The 24,339-nt window shown below is 73.0% G+C and overlaps 3 protein-coding genes across 3 annotated transcripts; 2 read left to right on the top strand and 1 right to left on the bottom strand.

Moving 5' to 3' along the window:
• The first annotated feature begins 1,067 nt into the window (after nt 1-1,067).
• On the top strand, nt 1,068-8,693 carry C2 (complement C2). Its single transcript, XM_087729872.1, has 16 exons — nt 1,068-1,308; nt 1,820-2,005; nt 2,565-2,738; nt 3,335-3,430; nt 3,512-3,648; nt 4,496-4,634; nt 4,722-4,868; nt 4,951-5,040; nt 6,331-6,551; nt 6,728-6,839; nt 6,970-7,120; nt 7,186-7,262; nt 7,401-7,492; nt 7,745-7,880; nt 7,953-8,002; nt 8,127-8,693. The coding sequence occupies exons 1-16, from the start codon at nt 1,086-1,088 to the stop codon at nt 8,313-8,315; spliced, it is 2,220 nt and encodes a 739-aa protein (XP_087585998.1). The 5' UTR covers nt 1,068-1,085; the 3' UTR covers nt 8,316-8,693.
• A 125-nt stretch (nt 8,694-8,818) lies between these two features.
• On the top strand, nt 8,819-19,636 carry CFB (complement factor B). Its single transcript, XM_087729803.1, has 19 exons — nt 8,819-8,866; nt 9,135-9,232; nt 9,422-9,652; nt 10,226-10,411; nt 11,185-11,358; nt 11,824-11,919; nt 12,065-12,201; nt 12,520-12,658; nt 13,026-13,178; nt 13,796-13,879; nt 14,070-14,207; nt 14,524-14,621; nt 15,199-15,316; nt 15,489-15,639; nt 15,810-15,889; nt 16,571-16,674; nt 17,142-17,274; nt 17,726-17,775; nt 19,397-19,636. The coding sequence occupies exons 1-19, from the start codon at nt 8,829-8,831 to the stop codon at nt 19,541-19,543; spliced, it is 2,355 nt and encodes a 784-aa protein (XP_087585929.1). The 5' UTR covers nt 8,819-8,828; the 3' UTR covers nt 19,544-19,636.
• On the bottom strand, nt 19,619-24,297 carry NELFE (negative elongation factor complex member E). The gene is made up of 10 exons (XM_087730046.1): nt 24,117-24,297; nt 23,252-23,324; nt 22,951-23,096; nt 22,472-22,546; nt 22,341-22,375; nt 22,029-22,174; nt 21,031-21,175; nt 20,257-20,311; nt 20,059-20,161; nt 19,619-19,724 (listed from the first exon to the last, which is right to left on the bottom strand). The coding sequence occupies exons 1-10, from the start codon at nt 24,189-24,191 to the stop codon at nt 19,642-19,644; spliced, it is 936 nt and encodes a 311-aa protein (XP_087586172.1). The 5' UTR covers nt 24,192-24,297; the 3' UTR covers nt 19,619-19,641.
• Between the last annotated feature and the right edge of the window lie 42 nt (nt 24,298-24,339).

Here is a 24,339-nt window from a genome sequence, read left to right on the forward strand (position 1 = left end):
ACTGGGGGGGTTACTGGGAGCACTGGGAGGTTACTGGGAGCGCTGGGAGCACTGGGAGGGTCACTGGGAGCACTGGGAGGTCACTGGGAGCACTGGGAGGTCACTGGGGGGGTTACTGGGAGCACTGGGAGGTTACTGGGAGCACTGGGAGGGGGCGCCGGGGGGCACGTGGCTCCACCTGGGGAGACAAGGCCGCGCTGACGTCACCGCGCGCCCGCTGCCCCCCCACCCGCCCCCCCCCATTGGCCCGCGCGGGGCCCCCCCGCGCCCCCATTGGGCCCCGCGGGCCGGGCCCCCATTGGCCCCCCCCGCGCACCCCCCGCGCCCCCATTGGCCGCTGCCGCCCCCGCCCCCCCCGCGCGCGCCGTTACCGCCTCGAGCGCCGCCGGCGCGCGGCAGCGCCGTTAAAGGGGCCGCGGCGGGGGAGGGGGCGCGGCGCGGGGCATTGTGGGATGCGGGGGGACACGGCCGGGGGGGGGCGACCCCCTCCCCGCCTCCCCCGGGGCATGCTGGGAGCGCGGCCCCGCCCGCCGCGACGTCATCAGCCCGCGACCACGCGGCGCCGGCCGCTCCCATGGCAACGCGCCGCCATCTTGCGGCGGCGGCGGCTGAGGAGGAGGAGGAGGAAGGGGGGGGGCCGCCGTGGGCGGGGTTTCCAGGTTGGCTCCGCCCCAGGGGGCGGGTCCGTCCCAGGAACGAGTTTTGTCCTTCAGGCTCCGCCCCGAGGGCGGGGTTTCCCCGTTAGCTCCGCCCCGAGGGCGGATTCTCCCGTCTGCCCCCACCCACAGGTGTTTTCCCCGCCCTGTGGGAGGGGTTTTCCCTGGCTCCGCCCCCTGACCGGGAATCTCCGTTGGCTCCGCCCCCGCGGGCGGGTTTTTCTCGACTGGCTCCGCCCCACAGGCGGACTTTCCCCTTTAGCTCCACCCCCGGGGCGGGTTTTTTACCATTTCTCCACCCCATTGGTGGATCCCCTGACTCCGCCCCGTGGGCGTGTCCCCCCGGCCCCGCCCCCGGGCGGTCTCCCCCGGGCCGGTTTCCCCCCGCTGCCGGCTCCCGGCTCCGCTCCCCGCTCCCGGCTCCCGGCCATGCCCCTGCCCCTGCCCGCGCCCCGCTGGCTGCTGGCCCTCCTGCTCCTCGCCGGGGGGGCCCGGCCCGGCCCGGCCGCCGCTGCAAGCCCCGCGCCCGCCCCGACCCCCTGCGCCCCCGCCGGGCCCCGCTGCCCCCCGGGCACCTACCCCCACCCGCCCCCCCGCCACCGCCCCGGCCGCTGCCCCCCCGCCGGGGAAGAGACCCCCGTCGTCTGCAAAGGTGCGCCCCGGCCGCGGGGACCCTGCTGGGGTGGGGGGAGAGGCCCCCCCGGGCGCCTGGGTCCCCCGTGGGTTGGGGCCAGGGACCCCCTGGGTCCCTTTGGAGGGTGGCAGCCCCCCCCCAGACGCATGGGTCTCTTCTGGGACCCTTCGGCCGCCTGGGTCCCCTTTGGGGTGGGGGGAGAGACCCCCTGGGTCTCCTTGGGGGGGGGGGCAGAGCCCCCCTGGGCGCCCCGGTCCCCTTTGGGCCCCCCCCCCCCCCCCGGACACCTGGGTCCCCCGTGGGTTGGGATCAGAGACCCCCTGGGTCCCTTTGGGTTGGGGGTCAGGGGCCCCCTGGGTCCCCCATGGGGTGGGGGTCAGACCCCCTGGGTGCTGGGGTCCCCTTTGGGGGGGTCAGCCCCCATTTGCAGGGTCTCTTTGGGGTGGGGTCAGGGACTCCCCGGGCCCGATGCCGGGGTCCCCTCGGGGTCCAGCCCCGTCCGCGGGGTCCCTGACGCCCCCCCCCCCAGAGGTGCGGTGCCCGGGGCCGCTCTCGCTCCCGCAGGGCTCCCTCTGGCCCCGCCGCCCCACGCACCCCCCCGGCGCCGTCATCACCTTCTCCTGCGAGGAGGGGCTCCTCCTGCGCGGCCCCCCCCGCCGCCGCTGCCGGCCCGGCGGCCTCTGGAGCGGCACCAGCCCCGTCTGCGACGACGGCGGTGAGGAGCGGGAGCGGGACCCCGGCGTCCCCCGGGGGGCGAAATCGGCCCCCGGTCCCCCTGGGAACCCCCAAATCGCCCCCAAAATCGCCCCAAATACCGTGGGAACACCCAAATCCTCCCCAAAATCCCCCCGGTGGGGCCAAATCACCCCGAAACCCCCCCCGGGAACACCCAGATCCTCCCCAAAATCACCCCAAACACCCCGGGAGCACCGAAATCCTCCCCCAAATCACCCTCAGGTCCCCCGGGAACACCAAAATCGCCCCAAATACCGTGGGAACACCCAAATCGACCCCAAAAATCGCCTGGGAGCCCCCAAATCCTCCCCCAAATCCCTCTTGGGGCCCCAAAATCGCTCCCCAAATCCCCCTTGGACCCCCTGGGGTGGGGTGGGGTGGGGTGGGGGGTCCCTGGGGGTCTGGGGGGTCCCTATAGGAGTGGGGTGGGGGTCCCGGGGGTCGGGGGGGGTGTGGGGGGTCCCTATGGGGGGTGGGGGTCCCGGCGGGGCGGGGTCCGCCCCCGAGGGTCCCCCTCCCCTGACCCCCCCCCCCCCCAGCCGGTGACTGCCCCCCGGCCCCGGCGCCGGCGGGGGGGGTGACGACGGGGTGGGGCCGGCGGCGGGGGGCGGTGGTGCACGTGCGCTGTGGGGCGGGGCTGACGCTGGTGGGCCCCGCCCACCGCCGTTGCCTGGAGACGGGGCGCTGGTCCGGCCCCGAGCCCACCTGCCGCCGTGAGTGACGCTGGGCGTGGCCACGCCTGACCCCGCCCCTTCCCGGAATGACCCCGCCCCCTCCTGGACTGGCCCCGCCCCCCATCTGCGGGCGCCCCTGAGTCCTGCAAACCCCCCCCCCCCCGTAACCCCGGGGACACCCAGGACCCCCCGGGACCCCCCAGGACCCCTCATGGCCCCACAGAGGCCCCCAACCCCCCCCCCCCCCCAGCCTCAGGGACCCCTGGTGACCCTGCCCAGGACCCACAGGGACCCCTCTGACCCCCTGTGCCCCCCAGGACCCCCCCCGTGTCCCCAGGACCCCCGCTATGTCCCCCAGAGCCCCCTGGACCTCCTGGGGTCCCCATGTCCCCCCATGTCCCCCCCAGATATCCCCTGTGTCCCCCCATGTCCCCAGGACCCCCGCCACATCCCCCCTGGACCCCCTGGGGTCCCCCTGCATCCCCCCATGTCCACCCCCATGTCCCCCCCAGCCCTCTGCAGCCCCACACGTGTGTCCCCATGTCCCCCACCGTGTCCCCATGTCCCCCCCATGTCCCCCTCCGTGTCCCCATGTCCCCCCCATGTCCCCCCGTGTCCCCCCCATCCTCCCGCAGACCCCTACGCCTACGACCTCCCCGAGGACGTCAGCGAGGGCTTCGGGGCGTCTCTCACCTCCGTCCTGGAGCTGGCGGGCGCCCGCCCCCACAACGGTGGGTCTGGGGGGGACCCCGGCGTCGGGGGGGGACCCCCGGCCCCCCCGGGGCGAGGGTGACGCGCGGGGACGTCCCCAGACTCGTCCCTGGGCCGTCGCATCGTGCTGAGCCCCGAGGGGTCCCTCCACCTCTACCTGCTCCTCGACGCCTCCGGCAGCGTCCGCTCGGAGAACTTCCACCTCTTCCAGGAGTGCGGGGCCGCCATCGTCGACAGGGTGGGACACGGGGGGGACACGGCGGGGACACGGGGGGGACATGGCGGGCGGATCAGGGAGGAATGGGCTGGGGTTGCGGTAGGACTTTGGTGGGACCGTGATGGGATGAGGTGGGATCATGGTGGGACCATGGAGGAACGAGCTGGGACCTTGGTAGGACCATGGGGATCATGGTGGGACCATGCAGACACCGTGGTGGGACCATGGGTAGGATGATGGTGGGACCATGGAGGAACAGGCTGGGATCGTGGTGGGACCACGGGGACACCGTGGTGGGACCATCGGGACACAGGGCAGGACCATGGGGACACTGTGGTGGGACCATGGGTAGGATGATGGTGGGACCATGGAGGAACAGGCTGGGATCATGGTGGGACCACGGGGACACCGTGGTGGGACCATCGGGACACAGGGCAGGACCATGGGGACACTGTGGTGGGACCATGGGTAGGATGATGGTGGGACCATGGAGGAACAGGCTGGGATCATGGTGGGACCACGGGGACACCGTGGTGGGACCATCGGGACACAGGGCAGGACCATGGGGACACTGTGGTGGGACCATGGGTAGGATGATGGTGGGACCATGGAGGAACAGGCTGGGATCGTGGTGGGACCACGGGGACACCGTGGTGGGACCATCGGGACACAGGGCAGGACCATGGGGACACTGTGGTGGGACCATGGGTAGGATGATGGTGGGACCATGGTGGGACCATGGAGGAACAGGCTGGGACCATGGTGGGACCATGGGGATCATGGTGGGACCACGGGGACGCCATGGTAGGACCACAGGGGACCGTGGCGGGACCCCAGGGTGGGACCTGACCCCCCCTCCCCGCTGCAGCTCAGCAGCTTCGAGATGGCCGTGAGCTTCGCCGTCGTCTCCTTCGCCAGCCAGGCCCGGGTCATCGTCTCCACGGCCGAGGATGAGTCGGCCGACGCTGACGAGGTTCTCCAACGCCTGGAGAACATGACCTTCGCCGGTGCGTCCCGGCGGCCGGGCGGGGACCCTGGCGTCCGGGGAGGGGACGCCGGTGGCCGGGACCTGGCGGGTCTCCGTCTCCCCGTAGACCACGGCAACGCAACGGGCACCAATGTCCGCGGGGCGCTGATGGAGGTCTACCACATGCTCCTCTTCCAGAAGGCGCGGGCGGCGCGGGTGGGCCGCCCCGAGGCCTGGCGGGACGTCCGCCACGTCGTCATCCTGCTGACGGACGGTGGGGACCCGGGGGGGGGACGCGTCGGGGGGGGTGTGTGGGTGGGGGGAACGTGGGTGACCCCCCTCCCGCCGCCCCGCAGGCAGGTTCAACGTCGGGGGGCATCCCCGGGATGCGGTGGCCAAGATTGAGGACGTGCTGGAGATCAAGCCGGACCGGGAGGACTACCTGGGTGGGTGCCACAGGGGCCTGGGGACCTCCAGGGGGGCTTGGGGGCCTCCAGGGGGGCTTGGGGGCCTCCAGGGGGGCTTGGGGACCTCCAGGGTGGTGCTGGGGACCTCAAGGTTGGTTCAGGGACCTCGAGGGTGGCTTGAGGACCTCAGGGTTGCTTTGGGGACCTCGAAGGTGGTGCTGGGGTTCTTGAGGGTGGCTCTGGGGACCTCGGAGACGGGTTGGGGGATGTTGAGGGTGGTTTGGGAACCTCAAGGGTGGCTTTGAGGGCCTCGGTGGTGGCTCTTGGGACATTAAAGATGGTTTTGGGGGCCTCGGGGGGGGGTTGGGGACATTAAAGATGATGTTAGGGATCGTGAGGGTGGTGGGAGAACGTCAGCGTGGGTTTTGGGACCTCGGAGATGGTTTTGGGACCTCGGAGATGGGTTTGGGGACCTCGGGGGTGGTTCAGGGCCATCCCACCCCCCTGGGGCCCCCATGCAGGTCCCCACAGCCCCCGCTGTGCCCCCCTGGTGCGTCCTTGGCCCCGTCCGCCCCCACCACTGTTTGCTCTTGCGCCACCGCAGGGGTGGCCCCCATGGGCCCCTCCTGCCCGCGCGGTCACAGCCCCGTCCCCGTCCCCAGGGCCGGACCTTGCCCCCACCCCTGCCCACGCGGGGCCGGCTCCGGGCACCCCGAGCTGCGTTCTGGGTCACCCAACCCCCTTTAGGTGCCTCCAACCCCCCCGTGGTGCCCCTGGATCCCTCCTGGCACCCCAAACCCCCATCGAGGGGCCCCCAAAACCCCTTTTAGGTGCCCCCACCCCCATCTGAGATGCCCCAAACCTCATTCCAGGTGCCCCAAGCCCCGCTGAGGTGGCCCAAATGCTGTTCTAGGTGCCCCAAGCTCCACTGAGGTGCCCCGAGCCCTGTTCTAGGTCCCCCAAGCTCTGTTCTAGGTGCCCCAAGCCCCACTGAGGTGCGTCAACCCCCCTTTTAGATGCCCCAGACCCAATTTGGGTGCCCCAAAGCCACCTTGAATGCCCCCAAGTCCCTTCTAGGTGCCCCCAACCCCATTTTTGATGCCCCAAACCCTGTTCTAGGTGCTGCAAGCTCCACTGAGATGCGCCAAACCCTGTTCTAGGTGCTCCTCACCCATTTTTGGTGCCCTAAAGGCACCTCAGATGCCTCCAAGCCCCTCCTAGGTGCCCCCAACCCCATTTTTTGATGCCCCGAGCCCGGTTCCGGCTGCCCCCAGCCCCCTCCTGGGTGCCCCCCGCCCCCCTGAGCCCCCCCATCTCTGCCCGCCCCAGACATCTACGCCTTCGGGGTGGGGGCGCTGGAGGTGGACATGGCGGAGCTGGCGGCGGTGGCCTCACACCGGCGGGACGAGCCCCACGCCTTCAAGCTGGCGGACGCGTCGGCGCTGCGGCAGGCACTGGAGGCGGCGTTAGAGGCCACCAAACTTGGGGACCTCTGCGGCGTCATCATCCCCGCCGGAGCCCCCCGGCCCCCCTGGCACGTCATCCTGAGGGTGAGACCCGCCGCCGCGGGGGGACCCGGGACGGGGTCCTGCACCCCACGTCCCGCTGCGGGGGGGGTCCCACGCCCCACTGCTCCCCCAGACCCCCTCCAAGGGGACCCAGGCGTCCGGGCCGCCCCCGCCGCAGGGGTCCCCGTCCCCCGTGGGCGCTGACGGCGGTGCCGCAGGTGGGGCGGGAGCAGCGCTGCGCAGGGTCGCTGGTGGGGGGCCGCTGGGTGCTGACGGCGGCGCACTGCTTCCTGGGGGGCCCCATGCCCCACGCCTGGACCGCGGACCTGGGTAGGGCGCTCGGGGGGACCCCCTGCTCCCCCGCGCACCCCTGGGGGGACATGGACCCCCGTTCTCCCCCCTCCATCCCGCCCCGGGGGGACCCCGGCGTCCGGCTGACGTTTGGGGGCCTGGGGGGCAGGGGAGGGGGAGCTGGTGCCCCTGCGGCGCTGGGAGCTCCACGAAGGCTTTGACGTCCGCGCCGGGGTCCCCCGGGGGATCCCCGAGTTTTACGACTACGACGTGGCCCTGGCGGAGCTGGAGCGGGAGGTGGGGACCCGCGGGACCCCCAGGTGAGTGGGGGGGGGGGGCACGGGGGGGTCCCCAGGGGCACCCTGACCCCCCGCTCTCCCCCCAGGCGCGTCTGCATCCCCTGCACCGAAGACGCCAACCGGGCGATGAGGAAACCGGTGGGGACCACCTGCGAGGAGCAAGGTGGGGACCCCAGTGTCCATAGGGCACCCCTGTGTCCGGGGGGGACCATGGTGTCCGTGGGGGGACCCGGCGTCCATGGGGGACCCCGGTGTCTGTGGGGGACCCCGGCGCCCGGGGCGCTGACCCTGCTCCCCGCAGAGGCCGAGCTGCTGGGCCGTCCCCGCGTCCCGGCCGAGTTCGTCTCCCTCGACCCGCAGAGGATGAGGGTGCAGATCAAGAGCCAGGAGGCGGTGAGGGACCCCGCGGCGGGGGGCGCCCGGGGGTTTGGGGGGGACCCGGGTGTCTGGGGGGGACCCAGGCATCTGGGGGGTCCCAGGTTGGAGGACCCAGGCGTTTGGGGGGGAACCTGGGGGTCCCTGCCCAATCCCACCACCCCTGGGGACCTGGGGTTTTGGGGGGACCTGGGTGTTCTGGGGGGGACCCAGGCACTTGGGGGGACCCGAGACCAGCTCCGGGGTGACCCAGGCGTGGCCCCCCCGCAGTGGACCCCCTGCGCCTCGGGGGCGACGCAGCCGGGGACCCCCTACGCCGGGGCGGCGCTGGAGGCCGTGGTGACCGAGCGGTTCCTCTGCTCGGGGCAGGAGAGCGGGGGCCCCCCCGAGGCCGCCACCTGCAAAGGTGGGTGGGGGGCGATGGGGGGGGCGCCGGGGGGTCCCCGGGCGCCCGCCCACCGCCCCTCTGCCCCCCCAGGGGAATCCGGGGGGTCCCTGTTCCTGGAGAGGCGGCACCGCTTCATTCAGGTGAGGGGGGGCCCAAACTGGGGGGTCCCCGTGCGGGACCCCCAACCCCGGGGGCCGGGGACCCCCAGCTGCGGACACCGGGGCCCCCCGTGCCCCGAGGCCTGGGTCCGCGCCTGCCCCACAGGTGGGGGTCGTGAGCTGGGGGACCTTCAACCCGTGCCGGGGGGCCCGGCGCACGGCGGAGGGGGTCCTGCTGCGGCCCCCGGCCCCCGCCGGCCACCAGCCCCGCGACTTCCACATCAGCCTCTTCCGCGTCCAGCCCTGGCTGCGCCGGCTGCTGGGGGGGGTCCTGGCCTTCGCCCCCCTGCGCTAGCGCCCGCCCGCGGCGGGGCCCACGGCGGGATCCGTGGTGGGACCTGTGGTGGGATCCGTGGTGGGACCCTCAGTGGGACCCACGGCGGGACCCTCGCTGGGATCCATGGCGGGATCCGTGGTGGGACCCACGGTGGGACCCTCAGTGGGACCCACGGTGGGACCCCCGCCAGGACCCCTGCCAGGACCCATGGCGTGACCCTCGCTGGGACCCCCGCTGGGACCCACGGCGGGACCCTCAGTGGGACCCACGGAGGGACCCACGGCCATGACCCACGGCAGGACCCTACCTGTGACCCCCAGTGGGACCCTCGGTGGGACCCATGGTGGGACCCCCCCCGTGACCCCCCGCCCCCCAATAAAGCCCGTGTCCCCCTGCCGTGAGCTTCCTCCGAGGGTGTCGGTGTCAGCGCCGCCTTTTCCCGGCAGAGCCCTGGCCTGGCCCAGAGCCCGGCACCCTGGGGGGGGGGGGGGGGGGGGCGGGGGGCCCCATCATTAGCGGCAGCTGCTGTTAATGAGGCGGCTGCTAACAAGGGCCCAGATTGGGTGCAGGTGGGCCCCAACGCCTGGGTCCGGGGTGGGGGTCCCGGGTGCCTGGGTCTGCTGGGGGGTGGGGGGTCCCGGGCACCTGGGTCCCCTGGGGGGGCTGGGGGGGGGTCCCGGGCACCTGGGTCCCCTGGGGGGGCTGGGGGGGGGTCCCGGGCACCTGGGCCCCCCAGGTGTGGGGCAGCCCTGCTCCCCCCCCCCCGCCCCGTGACTTCCCGGAGGCCGCGGGGGGGCCCCGGCATTTCGCAACACCTCGGCCCCATCGGCCCCACAGAGCCAGCGGAGGGACGGACAGACGGACGGACAAGCCCCGACCCACGGACATGGCGGGAGCCCTGCTTGCCCTCCTGCTGCTCCTGGTCCCCGTCGACGGTCAGTGCCCCACGGCCACCCCGTGGCCACCCTCCGACCCTGTCCCCCCCCTACAGCCACCCCACGGCTGCCCCACGGCCGCCCCCCACTCCCTCGTCTCCCAGTGACCCTGTCCCCCCTCACAGGCAGCCCCACGGCTGCCCCACAGCTGCCCCACGGCCGCCCCCCACTGACCCTGCCCCCCCACAGGCAGCCCCACGGCGGCCGCCCCGGGGACCCCCCCCTCGCCCCCCACCCCCCCCCGCTGCGACCCGGCGCTGGCCCCGATCGAGGGGGGCTGGGGGGAGCTGGTGGCGGGGGGGGAGGGGCTGCGCTACCGCTGCCCCCCCGGGAGAACCCCCTTCCCCACCGGCCTGCGCCGCTGCAGCCCCGGGGGGGCCTGGGACCCCCTGCCGGGGGGGGGCACCGCCCGCTGCCAAGGTGGGTCCGGGAGGGGGCTGGGGGGGTTATGGGGGTCCCTGGGGGGTTATGGGGGTCCCTGGGGGTCCCTGGGGGGGTTATGGGGGGGTTAGGGGGTCTCTGGGGGGTCCCTGGTGGGGGTCGGGGGGTCTCTGGGGACTGGGGGGTCCTTGGGGGGATGGGGAGGGGCTGGGGGGTTATTGGGGGGCACTGGGGGGGTCAGGGGGGTCTCTGGGGGTCCCTGGGGGGTTATGGGGGTCTCTGGGGGAGTTAGGGGGGTCTCTGGGGACTGGGGGGGTCTTTGGGGAGGACAGGGAGGGGCTGGGGGGGTTATGGGGGGATTAGGGGGTCTCTGGGGGAGTTGGGGGGGTCTCTGGGGACTGGGGGGTCTTTGTGGGGGACAGAGAGGGGCTGGGGGGTTATGGGGGTCCCTGGGGGGGTCAGGGGTCCCTGGGGGCGGGTTATGGGGATCCCTGGGGTCGGGGTCCCTGGGGTTGGGGTCTCTGGGGGGGGGCCCCGGGGGGGGGTGTCGGGGGTCCCTGGGGGGGTCCCCGGGGGGTGCCGGGGTCTGAGCGGGCCCCCCGCGCCCCCCAGCCGTCTGGTGCCCGGCGCCGCTGGAGTTCGAGCAGGGCTGGTTCTGGCCGCGGGGGGGGCGCCACCCCCCCGGCTCCCGCCTGGAGTTCGGCTGCTTCGGGGGCTTCACCCTGCGGGGGCCCAGCACCCGCACCTGCGGCCCCGGGGGGCGCTGGGAGGGGGCCACCCCCGTCTGCGACGACGGCGGTGAGGGGCGCGGGGCCTCGGCGTCCCCCCTTGTCCCCGGGTGTCCCCGGGTCCCCCCGTGTCCCTCTGTCCCCCCGTGTCCCCCTGTCCCCGAGCATCCTCGTGTCCCCCAGGTGTCCCTGCATCCCCGAGCATCCCCTCATCCCCCCGTGTCCTCATGTCCCCCATCCCCTGAGCATCCTTGCGTCCCCCGAGTGTCCCTGCATCCCCACGTCCCCCCACGTCCCCCTGTCCCTGAGCATCCTCATGTCCCCCCGAGTGTCCCTGCACCCCCACGTCCCCCCACGTCCCCCTGTCCCTGAGCATCCTCATGTCCCCCCGAGTGTCCCTGCATCCCCACGTCCCCCCACGTCCCCCTGTCCCTGAGCATCCTCATGTCCCCCAGATGTCCCTGCATCCCCACGTCCCCCCATCCCCTGAGCATCCTCGCGTCCCCCAAACGTCCCTGCATCCCTGAGCACCTCCATGTCCCCCCCTGTCCCCGTGTCCCCGAGCATCCTTGTGTTCCCCAAGTGTCCCTGCATCCCTGAGCGCCTCCATGTCCCCCCATGTCCCCGAGCATCCTTGTGTCCCCCAAGTGTCCCTGCATCCCCATGTCCCCATGTCCCTCCATCCCCTGAGCACCCCTTGTGTCCCCCCGTGTCCCTCTGTCCCCGAGCATCCTCGTGTCCCCCAAATGTCCCTGCATCCCTGAGCACCCCCATGTCCCCGTGTCCCGCCCCGTGTCCCCATGTCCTCGCGTCCCCCCGTGACCCCCTCGCGCCCACCCGCAGCGGGGGCCTGCCCGGCGCCGGGGGTGCCACCGGGGGCCACCAAGGAGGGCTCGGACTACGGGGTGGAGGGACGCGTGCGGTACCGCTGCCGGCCCGGGCTGCAGCTGCTGGGCTCGGCCGAGCGCCGCTGCCTGGAGGGGGGCACCTGGAGCGGCACCGAGCCCCGATGCCGCGGTGAGGGGCTGGGGGGGTCCTGGGGGGGCTGGGGTATGGGGGGCCTGGGGTATGGGGGGGTGTCCAGGGTTATTGGGGGGTATGGGGGGCCTGGGGTAGGGGGGGCCCTGGGGGGAGCTGAGCCCTGATGCCAGGGTGAGGGCCTGGGGTGGGGGGGTCCTGGGTTATGGGGGGGTCCTGGGGGGTCCTGGGGTATGGGGGGCCTGGGGGAGCTGGGCCCCAAAGCCACGGTGAGGGACTGGGGTATGGAGGGGGCTGGGGTATGGGGGGTCCTGGGGGGCTGAGCCCCAATGCCACGGTGAGGGGCTGAGGGGTCCTGGGGGCTCTTGGGAGCCATGGGGGGGCTGTGGGTTGGTGCCCAAGGGTTACGTGGTCCTGGGGGCCTCTATGGGGTCCCATATGGGGGGGGGGGGTCCCGTGTGGGGTGGGGGGGTCAGGAGCCGGGGATTGACCCGGTGCTCCCAGACCCCAACGCCTTCGACACCCCCGAGGACGTGGCCACCGCCTTCCTCGCCTCCCTCGCCGAGACCGTGGAGGCGGCCGAGGCCAACGACACCAAAGGTGGGGGGCGCGGGGGGCCTGGGGGGCCTTTGGGTGTGGGGGGCGGGGGGGCTGGGGGTCGGGGCTGGGGCTGGGGGGCTCTGTGGGTCGCTGTGGGGTCTGCCGTGGGTCGCGGTGGGTCACAGCCCCTCCGTGCCCCCCCCAGGCCCCACGGAGAAGCGCCGGATCCGCCTGAGCCCTGGGTCCACCATGAACATTTACCTGGTGCTGGACGCGTCCCAGAGCATCGGCCCCGACGACTTCGGGGACGCCCGGAACGCCCTCAAGGAGCTGGTGGAGAAGGTGCCCCCCCGGGACCCCCAAAGCCCCCCATGTCCCCCAAGTCCCCCCCCATGTCCCCCCAGACCCCCCTGGGACCCCCAAATCCCTCTGACCCCCTGGGAGCCTCTGACCCCCCAATCTCCCTGATCCCCCCCATGTGGCCCCAGACCCCCTGGAACCCCCAAATCCCCCCACAAGCCCCCCAAGTCTCCCCCATGTCCCCCCAGACCCCCTGGGACCCCCAAACTCCCCCTGACCCCCCCAATCTCCCTGACCCCCATGTGCCCCCAGACCCCCTGGGACCCCCAAATCCCCCCTGACCCCCCTGTCCCCCCCCAGATCGCCAGCTATGGGGTAGCCCCCCACTACGGGATCATCACCTTCGGGACGGAGGCGCGGGTGGTGCTGAGCCCCATGGAGCCGCGGGCGGCTGACGGCGCCTGGGTGGGGGAGCTGCTGGAGACGCTGCCCTTCGGAGGTGGGGGACCGGGGGGGGCTCTGGGGGTCTTGGGGGGGTCCTGAGGGGGTTTATGGGGGGCTACGGTGGTCTGGGGAGGGTCCTGAGGGGGCTCTGGGGGTCTTTGGGGGGGTATGGGGGTCCTGGAGGGACCTGGGGTGGTCTCTGGGGTGCTGTGTGGGGCTGTGGGGGACTGTGGGGATCTGGGGGGGGGGTTGGGGGGCTCTGTGGGGGGCTATGGGGGTCCTAGGGGGTTCTGTGGGGGTGCTGGTGGGGCTCTATGGGGTGCCATAGGGTGCTATGGGAGTCTGGGGGTGCTATGGGGGACCGTAGTGGTCCGGGGGGCTCTGGGGGTCTCGGGGGTCTCGGGGTGACCCCGTGCCCCCAGCCCACGCGCAGAAGCCGGGGACGAACCCCCACGCCGCCCTCAAGGCCGTCTACGAGCTGCTGGTGCAGCAGGAGCGAGCGGAGCAGATGCGGGGGCTGCAGCCCCCCCCCGTCACCAACAGCACCCGCCACGTCCTCATCATCATGACCGACGGTGGGACCCCCCCGGGACCCCCCCAACGGCCCTGGGACCCCCCGGGACCCCCCCCAATGGCCCTGGGATCTGCCGGGACCCCCAACACCCCTGGGACCCCCCAATGGCCCTGGGACCCCCCGACCTCCCTAAAGCCCCTGGGACCCCCAATGCCCCCCTACTCAGAACCCCAAATCCCCCCCATGAACCCCAAAATCCTCCCCCAGACCCCCTGACCCCCCCGACCCCAAATCCCCCCTAGACCCCCCAAATCCCCCCAGCCCCCCTTTGGGATCCCCCCCGACCCCAAATTCCCCTTGACCCCCCCGAATCCCCCCGACCCCCCCAAAACCCCTGGCACCCCCTGGGGCCCTCAGTGCCCCCCTACTCAGAACCCCAAATCCCCCCCATGAACCCCAAATCCCCCCCCCCAGACCCCCTCTCCGCCCCTTTGGGACCCCCCCGACCCCAAATCCCCCTAGACCCCCCCAAATCCTCCCACCCCCCTTTGGGACCCCCCCGACCCCAAATCTCCCCCAGATGCCCTGAAATCCCCTCCAGGCCCCCCAGCCCTCCCGGGGGCCCCCCAGCCCCCGTGACCCCCCTGTGCCCCCCTCCCCAGGGCGGGTGAACATGGGGGTCCCCGGTCCCCGTCATCCACCAGATCCGGGAGCTGCTGAGCATCGGCCGGGACCCCCGCAACGACCGGGAGGACTTTCTGGGTGGGGGTCGGGAACGGGGGGGCCGTGGGGGGGAATGGGGGGTTTGGGGGGGCTGCAGGGGGCTGGGGAGGTTTGGGGGGGCCCTGGGGGGACGCATGGGCCTGGGGGGTGCGGGGGCCCTGGGGGGGGGCTGGGGGACTCCTGGGGGTTTTGGGGTGCGGGGTCCCCACTGACCGCCCCCCCCCCGCAGACGTCTACGTGTTCGGGGTGGGGGAGCTGGTGCACGCGGAGACGCTGAACGCGCTGGCGTCGCACAAGGACCGGGAGCAGCACGTGTTCCTGCTGCGGGGGCTGCCCGACCTGCAGGAGACCTTCCACCGCATGATCGGTACGGGGGGGCCCCCAAACCCCCCCCGGGGACCCCCCCAACCCCCTGGGACCCCCCCATGGCCTTCCACCGCATGATCGGTATGGGGGGACCCCCCCAAACCTCCCCCGGGGACCCCCCCAACCCCCTGGGACCCCCCCATGGCCTTCCACCGCATGATCGGTATGGGGGGACCCCCCCCAAACCTCCCCCGGGGACCCCCCAACCCCCTGGGGACCCCCAAATCCCCTGGGGCCCCCCCCCATGATCGGTACGGGGGGACCCCCCAACCCCCCCCCCCGGGATCCCCCCACCCCCCAATCTCGGCTCCCCCCAGACGAGAGCGAGACCCTGGGGCTCTGCGGGCTCAGCCACGAGTTCAGCAGCGCCAGCGACCGGGAGAGGAACCCCTGGCACGTCAGCGTCACCGTCGCCGTGAGTGGGGGACACTGGGGGGACAGGGGGACACTGGGGGGACAGAGGGACATCATTGGGGGGACAGGGGGACCCCTGGCACGTCAGTGTCGCTGCGAGTGGGGGGCACTGGGGGGACAGGGGGACACTGGGGGGGACACAGGGACATTGGGGGGACATGGGGACCCCAGCACGTCAGTGTCACTGTTGCTGTGGGGGGGACAGGGGGACACTGGGGGGACAGAGGGACATCATTGGGGGGACAGAGGGACCCCTGGCACGTCAGCATCACCATTGCCGTGAGTGGGGGGCACTGGGGGGTCAGGGGGACACTGGGGGGACACAGGGACATTGGGGGGACATGGGGACCCCGGCGCATTGGTGTCACCATGGGGGGGGACACGGGGGGGACAGGGGGACCCCAGCACGTCGGCGTCGGCATCGCCATCTCCACGGGTGGCGGGTGGCACCGGGATGGGGGGGACGCGGACACGTGTGGGGCCACGTCGCCGTCACGGTGAGCACGCGGGGACAGAGGGACACGCGGGGGGTCGGGGTGCCCCCCGTGCCCCCCGTGACCCCGCGCCCCCCACCCCAGCGCCCGGGGCAGGGCCAGGAGCGCTGCCAGGGGTCCCTGGTCTCCCCCTACTTCGTGCTGACGGCCGCCCACTGCTTCCACGTGGACGACCAGGCCCCGTGGGTCACCGTGGACCTGGGTGCGCGGGGGGACCCCTGGGGGGGGGCCGTGCTGGGGGGTCCCCGGGAGGCAGCAGGTCCCCGGGAGGGGGTGGCAGGGACCCCCGGGGCGGGGGTTTGGGGGGGTTTTGGGGACGCGGGGGCGGGGGTTGGGGTCGCGGGGGTCCCCCCTGATCCGCCGCCCTCCCGCAGGGCTGCGGGTGCGGCGGGGGGTGGCCGGGCTCTTCCTGCACCCCCAGTACGACCTGGGGGGGCGGCGGGAGCGGGGGGTCCCCGAGTTCTACGACTACGACGTGGCCCTGGTGCAGCTGGAGAAGGCGGTGACCCCCACCCCCACCATGCGGTGAGGGGGCTGGAGGGGGGCGTTGGGGGGCTGGGGGCTGGAGGGGGGATGGGGGGGCATTGAGGCGGCTGGGGGGGGCTGGGGGGGGGCTGGGGGCGGTGGGGGAGGATCTATGGGGTGAGGGGGGTCCATGGGGGGTTGTGGAGCGCTGACCCCCCCCTCCCCCCCAGCCCCCTCTGCCTGCCCTGCACCGAAGGCGCCTCCCGGGCGCTGCGGCTGCCCCCGGGCCAGGGAACCTGCGATGAGCACCGTGAGCACCCCCGACCCCCCCGCACCCCAAAACCCCCCACCCCCACCCTGAGCACCCCCGACCCCCCCGCACCCCAAAACCCCCCACCCCCACCCTGAGCACCCCAACCCCCCGTGCCCCCAAACCCCCCACCCCCACCCTGAGCACCCCCGACCCCCCCGCACCCCAAAACCCCCCGACCCCCACCCTGAGCACCCCCGACCCCCCCACACCCCAAAACCCCCCACCCCCACCCTGAGCACCCCAACCCCCCCGCACCCCAAAACCCCCCACCCCCACCCTGAGCACCCCCGACCCCCCCGCACCCCAAAACCCCCCACCCCCACCCTGAGCACCCCAACCCCCCCGTGCCCCCAAACCCCCCTCCCCCCAAATACGCCCTGGGAACCCCCCGAGACCCTGCCCTGTGCTGACCCTATTGATCCCGGTGACCCCTTGTGACCCTGACCTCTCCATGACCCCTGACCCCTGTGACCTCCTGTGACCCTGACCCCCATATGGCCCCCGACCTTGACCTCTCCATGACCCCTGATCCCTGTGACCCCCTCATGACCCCCGTGACCCCCACCCTGTGTTGACCTTTTGACCTCCAGCGAATCTGTGCCCCCAACCCCCATGTGCCCCTGTGCCCCCCGGTGACCCCTGACCCCCGGTGACCCCTGACCCCCCCGTGACCCCCAGGCCGCCTGCTGCTCCCCCCCAAGAACCTCGACGCCTTTTTCGTCTCGGCCCGCGGCCCCTCCCAGCTGCAGCGCCTCCAGGTCCACATCAAGCTGGGGGAGCAGGTGGGGTCCGTCCGTCCGTCCCCCCGCGTCCGGCCGTCCCCCTCCCGCATCCACGTGTGTCCCCCTGCGTCCGTGCGTCCCCCTTGTCCATCTGTCCCCCTCGTAAGCCCGCGTCTCTGTGTCCCCCGTACCCCCCGCACGTCCCTCGGTCCCCCCGCGTCACTCTGTCCCCCCGTGTCCGTCCGTCCCCCCCGCATCCGTGCGTCCCCCTTGCCCGTCTGTCCCCCCTGTATCCCCATCCGTCCCCCCGCATCCGTCCGTCTGTCCCCCCCGTGTCCGTCTGTCCCCCTCCCGCGTCCACGTCTGTCCCCCTGCGTCCGTCTGTCCCCCTCGTCCGTCTGTCCCCCTCGTAAGCCTGCGCCCCCCGTGTCTGTGTGTCCCCCGTACCCCCCCGCGCCCCCGCCGTCCCTCCGTCCCCCCGCGTCCGTCCGTCTGTCCGCCCGCCCTGACGCCGGCCCGCTCGCCAGCGCGGGAGCTGCGAGGCCGACGCGCTCCGGGCCCCGCTCTACGCCAACGTCTCGGCGCTGGAGGACGTCGTCACCCCCCGCTTCCTCTGCTCCGGCGGCACCGAGCCCGTCGTCGACCCCAACGCCTGCCGCGGTCAGTGCCGGCCCCCCAGTATAGCCCAGTGCCCCCCCCAGTACAGCCCAGCGCCCTCCCAATGCACCCTACTGCCTCCCCAGTACCTCCCAGTACTGTCCTGGTGCCCTCCAGTGGCATCCCAGTACCTCCCAGTGTGCCCCTGATGCGCCCCAGTATGTTCCAGTATGTCCCACTGCCCCCCGGTGCCATCCCAGCATAAGCCAGTGGGCCTTAGTGCCATCCCAGTGCCTCCCAGTGTCCCTCAGTGCCATCCCAGCATCCCCTAGTGCCATCCCAGTGCCTCCCAGTGTCCCTCAGTGCCATCCCAGTGCCTCCCGGTGCTCATTAGTGCCATCCCAGTAAGTCCCAGCACATCCCACTGCCCCCCCCCCCCAGTGTCACCCTCCCACAGCCCAGAGCATCTCCCTCCCAGTATGTCCCAGTACATCCCAGTGCCCCCCCTTCACAGGAGACTCCGGGGGCCCCATCATTGTCACCAGGGGGAAGCGCTACTTCCAGGTCAGTGGGGATACTGGGGGGCACTGGGGATATTGGGAAGGTCTGGCAATAGTGGGAGACGACTGGGGATACTGAAAGGCACTGGGAGGAAAACTGGGGATACTGGGAGGGACTGGGGGGACACTGCCGATACGGGTATACACTGAGAATACTGGGAAGGCACTGGGGAGGCCGGGGGGGCACTGGGGACACAGGGAGGCACTGGGGATGCTGGGGGGGAGCACTGGGGATACTGGGGGGGCACTGCGGGTATTGGGAGGGTTGGGGGATGCTGGGGGGTGTGCTTAGGATACTGGGGGGACTGGGAATACTGGGGAGGGCACTGGAGATACTGGGGAGAGCACTGGGGATAGTGGGAGAGTTGGGGGATACTGGGGAGGGCACTGGGGATACTGGGGGGGACTGAGGATACTGGGGTGGGGGCACTAGGGACACAGGAGGAACACTGGGGATACTGGGGGGGCACTGGGAACACAGGAGGAGCACTGGGGATACTGGGGGGGCACGGGGGATACTGGGGGGACTGGGGATACTGGGGGGGCACTGGAGACACAGGAGGAGCACTGGGGATACTGGGGGGCACGGGGATACTGGGGGGCACTGGGGACACAGAAGGAGCACTGGGGATACTGGGGGGGCACTGGGGACACAGAAGGAGCACTGGGGATACTGGGGGGGACCGGGGATACTGGGGGGGCACTGGGGACACAGAAAGAGCACTGGGGATACTGGGGGGCACTGGAGACACAGGAGGAGCACTGGGGATACTGGGGGGACCGGGGATACTGGGGGGGCACTGGGGACACAGAAGGAGCACTGGGGATACTGGGGGGGCACTGGAGACACAGGAGGAGCACTGGGGATACTGGGGGGGACTGGGGATACTGGGGGGGCACTGGGGACACAGAAGGAGCACTGGGGATACTGGGGGGCACGGGGATACTGGGGGGCACTGGGGACACAGAAGGAGCACTGGGGATACTGGGGGGGACTGGGGATACTGGGGGGCACTGGGGACACAGAAGGAGCACTGGGGATACTGGGGGGAACTGGGGATACTGGGGGGGCACTGGGGACACAGAAGGAGCACTGGGGATACTGGGGGGGTCCGGGGATACTGGGGGGGCACTGGTGTCACAGAAGGAGCACTGTGGATACTGGGGGAACTGGGGATACTGGGGGGCACTGGGGACACAGAAGGAGCACTGGGGATACTGGGGGGGCACTGGAGACACAGGAGGAGCACTGGGGATACTGGGGGGGCACTGGAGACACAGGAGGAGCACTGGGGATACTGGGGGGACTGGGGATACTGGGGGGCACTGGGGACACAGAAGGAGCACTGGGGATACTGGGGGGGCACGGGGATACTGGGGGGCACTGGGGACACAGAAGGAGCACCGGGGATACTGGGGGGGGCACGGGGATACTGGGGGGGCACTGGGGACACAGAAGGAGCACTGGGGATACTGGGGGGGCAGTAGCGATATTGTGAGGCACTAAAGACACAGGGAAAGCACTGGGGATACTGGGGCGACGCTGGAGATACTGGTTAAGGGGCTGGCGCAGGTGAGGGTGCTGGGTGGGGGGTGCCCCCCTGACCCCCCCGTGCCCCCCCCAGGTGGGGGTGATCAGCTGGGGGGTGCTGGACGTCTGCCGCCAGCGCCGCGCCCCCGCCTTCGCCCGCGATTTCCACCTCAGCCTCTTCGAGGTCCTGCCCTGGCTGCGGGAGCGGCTGCGGGACGAGGACCTGGGCTTCCTGCCCTGACGCGGCGCGACGCGGCGCGACGCGACACGCCCCGGCGCGCGGGGGGGCCCGGCCGCACAATAAAGGGGGGGGGGGGAAGGTGCCACCTGCCGGTGCCTTTATTGCCCCCCAAAAAGGTCCTCGTTGTAGACCACCTGCGAGCGCTTGTCCCGGTGCGAGCCCTTGGCGCTGTTCTTCACCGCTGGGGGGGGAGGGGGTTCAGGGACCCCCGGGGAGCCCCCCCCCCGCCTGCCTTTAGGGGAGCCCCCCTCCCCCGGGGTCCCACCGCACCCCCCCGAGCCCTGCGGGACCCGGGCGGGCCCAACGGGCTCACGTGTCCCCCAGGGGACCCCCCCAATCACCCAGGGACCCCCTGGGACCCCCCCACTCCCCCCTGGCCCCCCAGGACACCCCCCCCCTCACCCAGGGACCCCCCCCCCCCGCCCCCCTGACCCCCTCCACTCACCCAGGGATGCCCAAGGACCCCCCCCTCGCCCAGGGACCCCCCGCAGGACCCCCCCGGGACCCCTGCTCACCCAGGGACCCCCACAGCGACTTCCCGGTGGCGGCGTCCAGCAGCGGCTGCTGGGGGGCGATGCTGACCTTGAGCTGCACGTCCTGCACCACCGCCCCGTTCAGCTGCGGGGGGGACACGGGGGGGGGGGGGGTGTCAGTCACGGGGGGGGGGGGCAGGGACCCCCAGCCCCCCAGGGCCCCCCCGAGCCCACCCCCACCTCGGCGATGGCCTGGTCGGCCGACTCCATCTTCTCGTAGGTGACGAAGGCGCAGCTGGGGGGGGGGAGGGTGACACATGGGGAGGGGAGGAGTCACAACAGGCCCTGCCCATGGCCACGCCCCATTTGGCCACATCCCCACCTGCCTCCAGCCCCACCCCATTGGCCCTTCCCATGCCCCGGGGGCTGTGTCCCAGGTTGTGGCTCCGCCCACACCCCATAGCTCCACCCACAACCCTTAGCCCCATCCATGACCCCACCCACAGCCCTTAGCTCTACCCATGACCCCACCCATGACCCTTAGCTCCACCCATGACCCCACCCACAGTCCTTAGCTCCACCCATAAGCCTTGGGCCCACCCACAACCCTTAACTCAACTGCACAGCCCCACCCACAGCCCTTAGCCCCACCCTATGGCCCCACCCACACCTCTTAGCCCCATGCCACGACCCCACCCACACCTCTTAGCCCCACCCATGACCCTACCTACAGTCCTTAGCTATACCCATGACCCCACCCACCACCCTTAGCTCCACCCATAAACCTTGGCCCCACCCACAACCCTTAACTCAACTGCACAGCCCCACCCCCAGCCCTTAGCCCCACCTCTTGGCCCCACCCCCAACCCTTAGCCCCACTCATGAACCTTAGCCCCACCCCATGACCCCACTCACAGCACTCAGCCCCACCCCCAGCCCTTAGCCCCACCCTCTAACCCCACCCATCCCAGCCCCGCCCTCCCAGCCCCACCCCCCACCCCCCGCCCCGCCCCCTTGCGCGGGCTGTCCATGGAGAGGTCGATGATGGCGCCGAAGGGGCCGAAGGCGGCGCGCAGCAGCTCGGGGCTGAGCTCGGCCCCGTACACGTACAGCGTGTTCCCCTTGCGGGGGGGGCGCCGCTCGGGGAACGAGTCCGACCCTGGGGGGGGGGAGGCGTCCGGGACCCCCCAGGACACGGGGACCCCCCCGGAGCCCCCCCAGGACACGGGGACCCCCCGGAGCCCCCCAGCACCCGGGACCCCCCAGGACCCCCCAGGACACGGGGACCCCCCGGAGCCCCCAGCACCCGGGACCCCCCAGGACCCCCCAGGACACGGGGACCCCCCGGAGCCCCCCAGCACCCGGGACCCCCCAGGACCCCCCAGGACACGGGGACCCCCCGGAGCCCCCCAGCACCCGGGACCCCCCCCCCAGGACCCCCCCCCAGGACACGGGGACCCCCCGGGAACCCCCAGCACCCGGGACCCCCCCCCAGGACCCCCCAGGACACGGGGACCCCCCGGGAACCCCCAGCACCCGGGACCCCCCAGGACCCCCCAGGACACGGGGACCCCCGGGAACCCCCAGCACCCGGGACCCCCCAGGACCCCCCAGGACACGGGGACCCCCGGGAACCCCCAGCACCCGGGACCCCCCCCAGGACCCCCCAGGACACGGGGACCCCCCGGAGCCCCCAGCACCCGGGACCCCCCCCAGGACCCCCCAGGACACGGGGACCCCCCGGAGCCCCCAGCACCCGGGACCCCCCCCCCCCAGGACCCCCCAGGACACGGGGACCCCCGGGAACCCCCAGCACCCGGGACCCCCCCAGGACCCCCAGGACACGGAGGGATCCCCCCCCCAGCACCTTTGGGCCCCCCTTCCCCAGCACCCTGGGGCCTGGGACCCCCCGAGCACCGCCCCCAGGACCCCCCAGCACCCAGGACCCACCCCAGCACCTTGAGACCCCCCCCAGCACCCAGGACCCCCCCCAGCACCCAGCCCCCCCGTACTGCGGAAGGCCCCGTCCCGCTCCCGGCTCCGCTCCTCGGGCTCCGGCTCCTGCTCCCAGTCCAGGCGCCGCTCCCCCCGCTCGGGGGGCTCCCCCCGGCCCCCCCCCGCCTCCGGCTCCCGCAGCCGCTCGCTGGCGCTCACGAAGCTGGGGGGGGGGGGGGTCGGTGGGGGTCCCCAAACCAAGGGGGGGGGCCCGGGAGGGCAGCAGGGACCCCCAAACCAAGGGGGGGGGGCCGGGGGGGTCAGCAGGGACATGGGGGGGCCCCCAAACCACGGGGGGGGGGGGGGGGGGGGCGGGGGGTTTCGCTCACCTCTCATACAGCGATTTCCTCTGGGGGCGGCGCGACTGCGGGGAGAGGGGGGCTGGTAACGGGGGGGGACCCCGGCATCCGGGACCCCCCCCAAAACCCCCGCCCCCCCCTCCCCCCAAAACCCCCGGTACCTCCTGGGAGTCGTCGTCGGCGGAGATGCTGCGCTGGAAGGGCTGGAACGTGGGGGTCGGGCCCTTCTCGGGGTCCTGGGGGGGTGCACGGGGTGAGGAGGGGGCCCCCAAACCTCCGCACCCCCCTGCGGGGGGCTTCGGGGGGCAGCGGGGGTGCTTGGGGGGTCCCCAGGGGGATTGGGGGGTACAAGGGGTCTGGGGGGCTTTGGGGGTGTTTGGGGGTCCCCAGGGGGATTGGGGGGGTACAAAGGGTCTGGGGGGTCCCCTGCGCTTTGGGGGGGACAATAGGAATCCGAGGGGCTCTGAGGGGGGTCCCTGAGGGTGCTGGGGGTCCCCCGAAATGTTGGGGTGCCCCGGGAAGGGCCCCAGAAATGGCTGAAACTAAGGAGGTCTTTGGGGGATCGGGGGGCAGAGGAGCCCCGGGGGCGCCTGGGGGGGCGCGGGGGGGTTCGGGGGCTCCCCCCGCTCGGGGGTCCCACCTTGAGCTTCCCCTCGAGGGTGCGGGAGCGCTTGAACCCCGAGTTCTTGTTCTCGGCCTTGATGGCGCTGATGGCCCCCGACTTGACCAGCAGCTTCGCCTGCTCGGTGGCCGTGGCCGTGTCCACGGGGGGCTGGTCCGACATGGCTGGGGGCAACGGGGGGCGTCGGGCCGGGGGGGGGGCACAGCCCCGCGGGGACCCCGGTGGCTGGGGGGGGTGCGACACCCCCGGGGGGCCCCCAGCACCCAGGGCCCCCCCCCTCCCCACGGGGCCCCCCCCGCGCCCCCCGCCCCCGTCTCACAGCGCTTGATGCCCCCCTGGCTGCTCTGCCCGGCCGAGCTCTGCTGCTTCTTCAGCGCCAGCAGCGCCTTCTTCTGCGGGGGGGGGGGGCAGGGGGGTCAGGGACCCCCAGCCCCCCAGCCCGGCGTAGCTCCCCAGCGCCCCATCACCGCCCCCCAGCTCCCCAACAGCCCCCCGCTGCCCTCTGTAGCCCCCCCAGCTCCCCAGTGCCCCATGGGCCCCCCAGAGCCCCCCAGAGCCCTGTGACCCCCCCGAAGCCCCATGGCCCCTCAAAGCCCCCCCAACCCCACCCCCCATCCCCTCTCAGCCCCCCAGTCCCCCCAAAGCCCTCCCCGTCCCCCCATCCCTATGACCCCCCCCATAGCCCCCCTATAGCCCCCCCAGCCCCACGACCCCCCCATGGCCCCCCCATAGCCCCCCCATGGCCCCCCCAGCCCCATGGCCCCCCCATAGCCCCCCTATAGCCCCCCCCAGCCCCACGACCCCCCCATGGCCCCCCCATAGCCCCCCCCAGCCCCATGGCCCCCCCATAGCCCCCCTATAGCCCCCCCAGCCCCACGACCCCCCCATGGCCCCCCCATAGCCCCCCCATGGCCCCCCCAGCCCCATGGCTCCCCCATAGCCCCCCTATAGCCCCCCCAGCCCCACGACCCCCCCATGGCCCCCCCATAGCCCCCCCAGCCCCATGGCCCCCCCATAGCCCCCCTATAGCCCCCCCAGCCCCACGACCCCCTCATGGCCCCCCCATAGCCCCCCCAGCCCCATGGCCCCCCCATAGCCCCCCTATAGCCCCCCCCAGCCCCACGACCCCCTCATGGCCCCCCCATAGCCCCCCCCATGGCCCCCCCCAGCCCCACGGCCCCCACCTTCTTCCGCAGCTTGGCAAACCGCTTCTGCAAGGCCTCCTCCTCCTCCGTCAGCCCCGGGGGCAGCGCCAGCATGGCGGGGACGTGGGGGGGACACGGGGGGACACGGGGGGACACGGGGGGGTAAAAAAAAAAACCCAAAATCACGCGGTTTCCGTGGCAACGGCGCTAGGCCGCAGCGGGCGGGGGGGGGCCAGGAGCCAGCGGCGCCTTCCCAGAGTGC

The sequence above is a fragment of the Nipponia nippon genome, unplaced genomic scaffold (genome assembly GCF_047370975.1).
Source record: "Nipponia nippon isolate SJK-2023a ecotype South Korea unplaced genomic scaffold, ASM4737097v1 scaffold_47, whole genome shotgun sequence".
Lineage (NCBI taxonomy): Eukaryota > Metazoa > Chordata > Aves > Pelecaniformes > Threskiornithidae > Nipponia > Nipponia nippon.